This window comes from Salvelinus fontinalis, unplaced genomic scaffold, assembly GCF_029448725.1.
Source record: "Salvelinus fontinalis isolate EN_2023a unplaced genomic scaffold, ASM2944872v1 scaffold_0741, whole genome shotgun sequence".
NCBI lineage: Eukaryota > Metazoa > Chordata > Actinopteri > Salmoniformes > Salmonidae > Salvelinus > Salvelinus fontinalis.
The window spans coordinates 65,617-77,500 of record NW_026600950.1 but is presented as its reverse complement, the minus strand read 5'-3'; the positions used below and the strand labels follow the sequence as shown (position 1 = coordinate 77,500).

The 11,884-nt window shown below is 46.2% G+C and overlaps 1 protein-coding gene across 1 annotated transcript; it reads left to right on the top strand.

Moving 5' to 3' along the window:
• Window positions 1-89: 89 nt before the first annotated feature.
• On the top strand, window positions 90-11,884 carry LOC129847163 (CUB and sushi domain-containing protein 2-like). Its single transcript, XM_055914977.1, has 2 exons — window positions 90-625; window positions 11,620-11,884. Exons 1-2 carry the CDS (start codon window positions 361-363, stop codon window positions 11,814-11,816), a joined length of 462 nt encoding a protein of 153 aa, XP_055770952.1. The 5' UTR covers window positions 90-360; the 3' UTR covers window positions 11,817-11,884.

The window sequence follows — 11,884 nt, the reverse complement described above, 5'->3', positions numbered from 1 at the left end:
CCCCGGCCCTTACCCTTTCTCCCTTACCCTTACCCCGGCCCTTACCCTTTCCCCGGACCTTTCCCCGGCCCTTACCCCGGCCCCCTGGCCCTTTTGTCTCTATAGCTTTGCAATGAGTGCTTTGGTGTTTCAGCCCTATCAGTTGTCAAGGTGCACTCGACTAAATTGTCCAGATTCAACTACAGTGCATGACATCCAACGTTACTATGGACTCTCCACATGACACCTTCCTAACTGCAAGTCTGTCAGGTTAAGATCACAGTCTGAAAGTACTGATCTCATTATTGACCACATGTTCCCCTCTGTCTCCTCCCACAGTGATGCTCAACACCTTCCTCACTGCAAGTCCCTCAAGATAAGATGACCTTCAGAAAGAATAGCCCCACAAAACAAATACTATCTACCCTGTTGACTGTCCCTCTGTCTCCCCACACAGTGACGTGTCCCATGAACGAGGTCCTCACAGCCTCCACGGGCGTCATCATGAGCCAGTCCCCCGGTAGCGGCTTCCCCCACTTTGAGTCCTGCTCCTGGGTGGTCAAGGTAGAGCCGGGCTACAACATCACGTTCACCATACAACACTTCCAGACCAGCCGGCAGTTTGACCAATTGGAGATCTTTGATGGTGAGTCTATTACTTTTGTTGTATATACTACCTGTATTGTATTTACTACCTGTGTTGTATTTACTACCTGTATTGTTGTATTTACTACCTGTATTGTATTTACTACCTGTATTGTTGTATTTACTACCTGTATTGTTGTATTTACTACCTGTATTGTTGTATTTACTACCTGTATTGTATTTACTCCCTGTATTGTTGTATTTACTACCTGTATTGTATTTACTACCTGTATTGTTGTATTTACTACCTGTATTGTTGTATTTACTACCTGTATTCTATTTACTACCTGTATTGTTGTATTTACTACCTGTATTGTTTATACTACCTGTAGTGTTGTATATACTACCTGTATTGTTGTGTTTACTACCTGTAGTGTTGTATTTACTACCTGTATTGTTGTATTTACTACCTGTATTGTTTATACTACCTGTATTGTTGTATTTACTACCTGTATTGTTTATACTACCTGTATTGTTGTATTTACTACCTGTATTGTTTATACTACCTGTATTGTTGTATTTACTACCTGTATTGTTTATACTATCTGTATTGTTGTATTTACTACCTGTATTCTATTTACTACCTGTATTGTTGTATTTACTCCCTGTATTGTTGTATTTACTACCTGTATTGTATTTACTACCTGTATTGTTGTATTTACTACCTGTATTGTTGTATTTACTACCTGTATTCTATTTACTACCTGTATTGTTGTATTTACTACCTGTATTGTTTATACTACCTGTATTGTTGTATTTACTACCTGTATTGTATATACTACCTGTATTGATGTATTTACTACCTGTATTGTTTATACTACCTGTATTGTTGTATTTACTACCTGTATTGTTTATACTACCTGTATTGTTGTATGTACTACCTGTATTGTTGTATTTACTACCTGTATTGTTGTATTTACTACCTGTATTGTTGTATTTACTACCTGCATTGTTTATACTACCTGTATTGTTGTATTTACTACCTGTATTGTTGTATTTACTACCTGTATTGTTGTATTTACTACCTGTATCGTTGTATTTACTACCTGTATTGTTTATACTACCTGTATTTTTGTATTTACTACCTGTATTGTTGTATTTACTACCTGTATTGTTGTATTTACTACCTGCATTGTTTATACTACCTGTATTGTATATACTACCTGTATTGTTGTATCTACTACCTGTGTTGTATTTACTACCTGTATTGTTGTATTTACTACCTGTATTGTTGTATCTACTACCTGTATTGTATTTACTACCTGTATTGTTGTATTTACTACCTGTATTGTTGTATTTACTACCTGTATTGTTGTATTTACTACCTGTATTGTTGTATTTACTACCTGTATTGTTGTATTTACTACCTGTATTGTTGTATTTACTACCTGTATTGTTGTATTTACTACCTGTGTTGTATTTACTACCGGTGTTGTATTTACTACCTGTATTGTTGTATTTACTACCTGTATTGTTGTATTTACTACCTGTATTGTTGTATTTACTACCTGTATTGTTGTATTTACTACCTGTATTGTTGTATTTACTACCTGTATTGTTGTATTTACTACCTGTATTGTTGTATTTACTACCTGTATTGTTTATACTACCTGTATTGTTGTATTTACTACCTGTATTGTTGTATTTACTACCTGTATTGTTGTATTTACTACCTGTATTGTTTATACTACCTGTATTGTTGTATTTACTACCTGTATTGTTGTATTTACTACCTGTATTGTTGTATTTACTACCTGTATTGTTGTATTTACTACCTGTATTGTTGTATTTACTACCTGTATTGTTTATACTACCTGTATTGTTGTATTTACTACCTGTATTGTTGTATTTACTACCTGTATTGTTGTATTTACTACCTGTATTGTTGTATTTACTACCTGTATTGTTGTATTTACTACCTGTATTGTTGTATTTACTACCTGTATTGTTGTATTTACTACCTGTATTGTTGTATTTACTACCTGTATTGTTGTATTTACTACCTGTATTGTTGTATTTACTACCTGTATTGTTGTATTTACTACCGGTGTTGTATTTACTACCTGTATTGTTGTATTTACTACCTGTATTGTTGTATTTACTACCTGTATTGTTGTATTTACTACCTGTATTGTTGTATTTACTACCTGTATTGTTTATACTACCTGTATTGTTGTATTTACTACCTGTATTGTTGTATTTACTACCTGTATTGTTGTATTTACTACCTGTATTGTTGTATTTACTACCTGTATTGTTGTATTTACTATCTGTATTGTTGTATTTACTACCTGTATTGTTGTATTTACTACCTGTATTGTTGTATTTACTACCGGTGTTGTATTTACTACCTGTGTTGTATTTACTACCTGTGTTGTATATACTCCCTGTATTGTTGTATATACTACCTGTATTGTTGTGTGTATACTACCTGTATTATACTACCTGTGTTGTATTTACTACCTGTGTTGTATTTACTACCTGTGTTGTATATACTCCCTGTATTGTTGTATATACTCCCTGTATTGTTGTATATACTACCTGTATTGTTGTATATACTACCTGTATTATACTACCTGTGTTGTTGTATATACTACCTGTATTATACTCCCTGTATTGTTGTATATACTACCTGTATTATACCACCTGTATTGTTGTAATTACTGCCTGTATTGTTTTATTTCCTCTTCAGGGTATGTGGGACGATAGCGTCCCACCTCGTCAACAGCCAGTGAAACTGCAGGGCGCCAAATTCAAAACAACAGAAATCCCATAATTAAAATTCCTCAAACATACAAGTATTTTACACCATTTTAAAGATACACTTTAATTTATTTAGTGCCATCCATCATTCCTTCAATTCTGACCAGTTTCCCAGTCCCTGCCGATGAAAAACATCCCCACAGCATGATGCTAGCACCACCATGCTTCACTGTGGGGATTGTGTTCTCGGGGTGATGAGAGGTTTTGGGTTTGCGACAGACATAGCGTTTTCCTTGATGGCCAAAAAAGCTACATTTAAGTCTCACCTCACCAGAGTACCTTCCTCCATGTGCTTGGGGAGTCTCCCACATGCCTTTTGGTGAACACCAAACATGTTTGCTCATTTTTTTCTGGCCACTTTTCCATAAAGCCCAGCTCTGTGGAGTGTATGGCTTAAAGTGGTCCTATGGACAGATACTCCAATCTCTGCTGTGGAGCTTTGCAGCTCCTTCAGGGTTATCTTTGGTCTATTTGTTGACTCTCTGATCAATGCCCTCCTTGCCTGGTCTGTGAGTTTTGCTGGACGGCCCTCTTGGCAGGTTTGTTGTGATGCCATGTTATTTCCATTGTTTAATAACGGATTTAATGGTGCTCCGTGGGATGTTCAAAGTTTCTGATATTTTTTTTATATCCCAACCCTCATCTGTACTTCTCCACAACTTTGTCCTTGACCTGTTTGGAGAGCTCTTTGGTCTTCATTGTGCCTCTTACTTGTTTGTGCCCCTTGCTCAGTGGTGTTGCAGACTCTGGGCACTTTCAGAAAAGGTGTGTGTATATACACTGAGCTCATGTGACAGATCATGTGACACTGAGCTTGCATATTGTTGGACTTTATTTAAATTAATTATGTGACTTCTGAAGGTAATTGGTTGCACCAGATCTTATTTGGAGGCTTCATAGCAAAGGGGGTGAATACATACAGTTGAAGTCGGAAGTTTAAATACACCTTAGCTAAATACATTTTAAACTCAGTTTTCCAAAATTCCTGACATTTAATCCTATAAACAATTCCCTGTCTTAGGTCAGTTAGGATCACCACTTTATTTTAAGAATGTGAAATGTCAGAATAATAGTAGAGAGAATGATTTATTTCAGCTTTTATTTCTTTCATCACATTCCCAGTGGGTCAGAAGTTTACATGCACTCAATTAGTATTTGGTAGCATTGCCTTTATATTGTTTAACTTGGGTCAAACGTTTCAGGTAGCCTTTCACAAGCTTCCCACAATAAGTTGGGTGAATTTTGGCCCATTCCGCCTGACAGAGCTGGTGTAACTGAGTCAGGTTTGTAGGCCTCCTTGCTCGCAAATGCTTTTTCAGTTCTGCCCACACATTTTCTATAGGATTGAGGTCAGGGCTTTGTGATGGCCACCTCAACACCTTGACTTTATTGTCCTTAGGCCATTTTGTGGTCTGACTCTACACACTACCACCCTCTCTACAGACCTGGGTGAGCTGGTCTGACTCTACACACTACCACCCTCGCTACAGACTTGGGTGAGCTGGAGAGAAGTGGTCTGACTACACACTACCACCCTCTCTACAGACCTGTGTGAGCTGAGAGAAGTGGTCTGACTACACACTACCACCCTCTCTACAGACCTGGGTGAGCTGAGAGAAGTGGTCTGACTACACACTACCACCCTCTCTACAGACCTGGGTGAGCTGAGAGAGAAGTGTTACTGATTCCTCTTTGTTTTGAATCTTCCAACGAGCGGGGCGAGAACAGACGTGTAAAGCCCTCGTGGGATGCCAAACAGAGTGTGGATCGTTGGATTCTTGGATGGGAATCTGTTTCTCAGTTCCCAGCTGCTATCTCTGCCATAGCAGCATGGGACCAAACTACACGGACGAGTACATTGGCAAAGCCTCAAGCCTTCTTTTGATTTAGGAGTTGAAAGCTCCTGCTAACATTACAGACCACTAGAACTAGCATGTGTAGACGTAAAACAACATGCAAAACACCTCAAGGCATTGGAATCCTTCTCCAACTGGTCAGCTTGACAGGACAAGCCCCTTTTTCCCAAAGAAACAGGACAAGCCCCTCTTTCCCAGAGACAGGACAAGCCCCTCTTTCCCAAAGAGACAGGACAAGCCTCAATTTCCCAAAGAGACAGGACAAGCCCCTCTTTCCCAGAGAGACAGGACAAGCCCCTCTTTCCCAGAGAGACAGGACCAGCCCCTCTTTCCCAAAGAGACAGGACCAGCCCCTCTTTCCCAGAGAGACAGGACCAGCCCCTCTTTCCCAGAGACAGGACAAGCCCCTCTTTCCCAAAGAGACAGGACAAGCCCCTCTTTCCCAAAGAGACAGGACAAGCCCCTCTTTCCCAAAGAGACAGGACAAGCCCCTCTTTCCCAAAGAGACAGGACAAGCCTCTCTTTCCCAAAGAGACAGGACAAGCCCCTCTTTCCCAAAGAGACAGGACAAGCCCCTCTTTCCCAGAGACAGGACAAGCCCCTCTTTCCCAGAGACAGGACAAGCCTCTCTTTCCCAAAGAGACAGGACAAGCCTCTCTTTCCCAAAGAGACAGGACAAGCCCCTCTTTCCCAAAGAGACAGGACAAGCCCCTCTTTCCCAAAGAGACAGGACAAGCCCCTCTTTCCCAGAGACAGGACAAGCCTCTCTTTCCCAAAGAGACAGGACAAGCCCCTCTTTCCCAAAGAGACAGGACAAGCCCCTCTTTCCCAAAGAGACAGGACAAGCCCCTCTTTCCCAAAGAGACAGGACAAGCCCCTCTTTCCCAAAGAGACAGGACAAGCCCCTCTTTCCCAAAGAGACAGGACAAGCCCCTCTTTCCCAAAGAGACAGGACCAGCCCCTCTTTCCCAGAGACAGGACAAGCCTCTCTTTCCCAAAGAGACAGGACAAGCCCCTCTTTCCCAAAGAGACAGGACAAGCCCCTCTTTCCCAAAGAGACAGGACAAGCCCCTCTTTCCCAAAGAGACAGGACAAACCCCTCTTTCCCAAAGAGACAGGACAAGCCCCTCTTTCCCAAAGAGACAGGACAAGCCCCTCTTTCCCAAAGAGACAGGACAAGCCCCTCTTTCCCAAAGAGACAGGACAAGCCCCTCTTTCCCAAAGAGACAGGACAAGCCTCTCTTTCCCAAAGAGACAGGACAAGCCCCTCTTTCCCAGAGACAGGACAAGCCCCTCTTTCCCAAAGAGACAGGACAAGCCCCTCTTTCCCAGAGACAGGACAAGCCCCTCTTTCCCAGAGACAGGACAAGCCTCTCTTTCCCAAAGAGACAGGACAAGCCCCTCTTTCCCAAAGAGACAGGACAAGCCCCTCTTTCCCAAAGAGACAGGACAAGCCCCTCTTTCCCAGAGACAGGACAAGCCTCTCTTTCCCAAAGAGACAGGACAAGCCCCTCTTTCCCAAAGAGACAGGACCAGCCCCTCTTTCCCAGAGACAGGACAAGCCTCTCTTTCCCAAAGAGACAGGACAAGCCTCTCTTTCCCAAAGAGACAGGACAAGCCCCTCTTTCCCAAAGAGACAGGACAAGCCCCTCTTTCCCAGAGAGACAGGACCAGCCCCTCTTTCCCAAAGAGACAGGACCAGCCCCTCTTTCCCAGAGAGACAGGACCAGCCCCTCTTTCCCAGAGACAGGACAAGCCCCTCTTTCCCAGAGACAGGACAAGCCCCTCTTTCCCAAAGAGACAGGACAAGCCCCTCTTTCCCAAAGAGACAGGACAAGCCCCTCTTTCCCAAAGAGACAGGACAAGCCCCTCTTTCCCAAAGAGACAGGACAAGCCCCTCTTTCCCAAAGAGACAGGACAAGCCTCTCTTTCCCAAAGAGACAGGACAAGCCCCTCTTTCCCAAAGAGACAGGACAAGCCCCTCTTTCCCAGAGACAGGACAAGCCCCTCTTTCCCAGAGACAGGACAAGCCTCTCTTTTCCAAAGAGACAGGACAAGCCCCTCTTTCCCAGAGACAGGACAAGCCCCTCTTTCCCAAAGAGACAGGACAAGCCCCTCTTTCCCAGAGACAGGACAAGCCCCTCTTTCCCAGAGACAGGACAAGCCTCTCTTTCCCAAAGAGACAGGACAAGCCCCTCTTTCCCAAAGTGACAGGACAAGCCCCTCTTTCCCAAAGAGACAGGACAAGCCCCTCTTTCCCAAAGAGACAGGACAAGCCCCTCTTTCCCAAAGAGACAGGACAAGCCCCTCTTTCCCAAAGAGACAGGACCAGCCCCTCTTTCCCAGAGACAGGACAAGCCTCTCTTTCCCAAAGAGACAGGACAAGCCCCTCTTTCCCAAAGAGACAGGACAAGCCCCTCTTTCCCAAAGAGACAGGACAAGCCCCTCTTTCCCAAAGAGACAGGACAAACCCCTCTTTCCCAAAGAGACAGGACAAGCCCCTCTTTCCCAAAGAGACAGGACAAGCCCCTCTTTCCCAAAGAGACAGGACAAGCCCCTCTTTCCCAAAGAGACAGGACAAGCCCCTCTTTCCCAAAGAGACAGGACAAGCCCCTCTTTCCCAAAGAGACAGGACAAGCCTCTCTTTCCCAAAGAGACAGGACAAGCCCCTCTTTCCCAGAGACAGGACAAGCCCCTCTTTCCCAAAGAGACAGGACAAGCCCCTCTTTCCCAGAGACAGGACAAGCCTCTCTTTCCCAAAGAGACAGGACAAGCCCCTCTTTCCCAAAGAGACAGGACAAGCCCCTCTTTCCCAAAGAGACAGGACAAGCCTCTCTTTCCCAAAGAGACAGGACAAGCCCCTCTTTCCCAAAGAGACAGGACAAGCCCCTCTTTCCCAGAGACAGGACAAGCCCCTCTTTCCCAGAGACAGGACAAGCCTCTCTTTTCCAAAGAGACAGGACAAGCCCCTCTTTCCCAGAGACAGGACAAGCCCCTCTTTCCCAAAGAGACAGGACAAGCCCCTCTTTCCCAGAGACAGGACAAGCCCCTCTTTCCCAGAGACAGGACAAGCCTCTCTTTCCCAAAGAGACAGGACAAGCCCCTCTTTCCCAAAGTGACAGGACAAGCCCCTCTTTCCCAAAGAGACAGGACAAGCCCCTCTTTCCCAAAGAGACAGGACAAGCCCCTCTTTCCCAAAGAGACAGGACAAGCCCCTCTTTCCCAAAGAGACAGGACCAGCCCCTCTTTCCCAGAGACAGGACAAGCCTCTCTTTCCCAAAGAGACAGGACAAGCCCCTCTTTCCCAAAGAGACAGGACAAGCCCCTCTTTCCCAAAGAGACAGGACAAGCCCCTCTTTCCCAAAGAGACAGGACAAACCCCTCTTTCCCAAAGAGACAGGACAAGCCCCTCTTTCCCAAAGAGACAGGACAAGCCCCTCTTTCCCAAAGAGACAGGACAAGCCCCTCTTTCCCAAAGAGACAGGACAAGCCCCTCTTTCCCAAAGAGACAGGACAAGCCCCTCTTTCCCAAAGAGACAGGACAAGCCTCTCTTTCCCAAAGAGACAGGACAAGCCCCTCTTTCCCAGAGACAGGACAAGCCCCTCTTTCCCAAAGAGACAGGACAAGCCCCTCTTTCCCAGAGACAGGACAAGCCTCTCTTTCCCAAAGAGACAGGACAAGCCCCTCTTTCCCAAAGAGACAGGACAAGCCCCTCTTTCCCAAAGAGACAGGACAAGCCCCTCTTTCCCAAAGAGACAGGACAAGCCTCTCTTTCCCAGAGACAGGACAAGCCTCTCTTTCCCAAAGAGACAGGACAAGCCCCTCTTTCCCAAAGAGACAGGACCAGCCCCTCTTTCCCAGAGACAGGACAAGCCTCTCTTTCCCAAAGAGACAGGACAAGCCCCTCTTTCCCAAAGATACAGGACAAGCCCCTCTTTCCCAAAGAGACAGGACAAGCCCCTCTTTCCCAAAGAGACAGGACAAACCCCTCTTTCCCAAAGAGACAGGACAAGCCCCTCTTTCCCAAAGAGACAGGACAAGCCCCTCTTTCCCAAAGAGACAGGACAAGCCCCTCTTTCCCAAAGAGACAGGACCAGCCCCTCTTTCCCAAAGAGACAGGACAAGCCCCTCTTTCCCAGAGACAGGACAAGCCACTCTTTCCCAAAGAGACAGGACAAGCCCCTCTTTCCCAGAGACAGGACAAGCCCCTCTTTCCCAGAGACAGGACAAGCCTCTCTTTCCCAAAGAGACAGGACAAGCCCCTCTTTCCCAAAGAGACAGGACAAGCCCCTCTTTCCCAAAGAGACAGGACAAGCCCCTCTTTCCCAGAGACAGGACAAGCCTCTCTTTCCCAAAGAGACAGGACAAGCCCCTCTTTCCCAAAGAGACAGGACCAGCCCCTCTTTCCCAGAGACAGGACAAGCCTCTCTTTCCCAAAGAGACAGGACAAGCCCCTCTTTCCCAAAGAGACAGGACAAGCCCCTCTTTCCCAAAGAGACAGGACAAGCCCCTCTTTCCCAAAGAGACAGGACAAACCCCTCTTTCCCAAAGAGACAGGACAAGCCCCTCTTTCCCAAAGAGACAGGACAAGCCCCTCTTTCCCAAAGAGACAGGACAAGCCCCTCTTTCCCAAAGAGACAGGACCAGCCCCTCTTTCCCAAAGAGACAGGACAAGCCCCTCTTTCCCAGAGAGACAGGACCAGCCCCTCTTTCCCAGAGACAGGACAAGCCCCTCTTTCCCAGAGACAGGACAAGCCCCTCTTTCCCAAAGAGACAGGACAAGCCCCTCTTTCCCAAAGAGACAGGACAAGCCCCTCTTTCCCAAAGAGACAGGACAAGCCTCTCTTTCCCAAAGAGACAGGACAAGCCCCTCTTTCCCAAAGAGACAGGACAAGCCCCTCTTTCCCAGAGACAGGACAAGCCCCTCTTTCCCAGAGACAGGACAAGCCTCTCTTTCCCAAAGAGACAGGACAAGCCCCTCTTTCCCAGAGACAGGACAAGCCCCTCTTTCCCAAAGAGACAGGACAAGCCCCTCTTTCCCAGAGACAGGACAAGCCTCTATTTCCCAGAGACAGGACAAGCCTCTATTTCCCAAAGAGACAGGACAAGCCCCTCTTTCCCAAAGAGACAGGACAAGCCCCTCTTTCCCAAAGAGACAGGACAAGCCCCTCTTTCCCAGAGACAGGACAAGCCTCTCTTTCCCAAAGAGACAGGACAAGCCCCTCTTTCCCAAAGAGACAGGACCAGCCCCTCTTTCCCAGAGACATCACAAGCCTCTCTTTCCCAAAGAGACAGGACAAGCCCCTCTTTCCCAAAGAGACAGGACAAGCCCCTCTTTCCCAAAGAGACAGGACAAGCCCCTCTTTCCCAAAGAGACAGGACAAGCCCCTCTTTCCCAAAGAGACAGGACAAACCCCTCTTTCCCAAAGAGACAGGACAAACCCCTCTTTCCCAAAGAGACAGGACAAGCCCCTCTTTCCCAAAGAGACAGGACAAGCCCCTCTTTCCCAAAGAGACAGGACAAGCCCCTCTTTCCCAAAGAGACAGGACCAGCCCCTCTTTCCCAAAGAGACAGGACAAGCCCCTCTTTCCCAAAGAGACAGGACAAGCCCCTCTTTCCCAGAGACAGGACAAGCCCCTCTTTCCCAAAGAGACAGGACAAGCCCCTCTTTCCCAAAGAGACAGGACAAGCCCCTCTTTCCCAAAGAGACAGGACAAGCCCTTCTTTCCCAAGGAGACAGGACAAGCCCCTCTTTCCCAAAGAGACAGGACAAGCCCCTCTTTCCCAAAGAGACAGGACAAGCCCCTCTTTCCCAAAGAGACAGGACAAGCCCCTCTTTCCCAAAGAGACAGGACAAGCCCCTCTTTCCCAAAGAGACAGGACAAGCCCCTCTTTCCCAAAGAGACAGGACAAGCCCCTCTTTCCCAAAGAGACAGGACAAGCACGCCTCTTTCCCACAGAGACAGGACAAGCCCCTCTTTCCCAAAGAGACAGGACAAGCCCCTCTTTCCCACAGAGACAGGACAAGCCCCTCTTTCCCAAAGAGACAGGACAAGCCCCTCTTTCCCAAAGAGACAGGACAAGATGTTACTACTGATCAGGTCTAAACAGTGATTGTCCCCATCGGCTCGAAAGGTTGTTAGAGGTTCATTATGTCATTTAAACCCAGGGATGTTGGAGGTTCATTAAGTCATTTAAACCAGGGATGTAAACAGGTTCATTATGTCATTAAAACCAGGGATGTTAGAGAAGGGTTTAGATGTATGGTGGTAATGTGATGATGCAGTGTGTATTGGGGGTGTATGAAGGATGTCACATTTAAAAAAAGACAATATATTCAAGTCTCTCTCTCTCTCTCTTATCTATCTGTTCAGGTCCGTCCAGACAGAGTCCTCTCCTGGTCACTCTGAGTGGAAACTACTCCTCTCCTCTCAGCATCACCAGCTCTAACAACAAGGTCTACCTCCACTGGTCCTTCGACCACACCACCAGCCACAAAGGCTTTCGCATACAATACTCAGGTGAGTCCAGGAAGAGTGTGTGTGTGTGGAACAGGTGGTCTCATGTTTAAACTCGACGTGAGTTGTTATTCCGTCTGTCTTTCCCTCCTAAAGATGAAGGATGTGTTGATATAAGGAC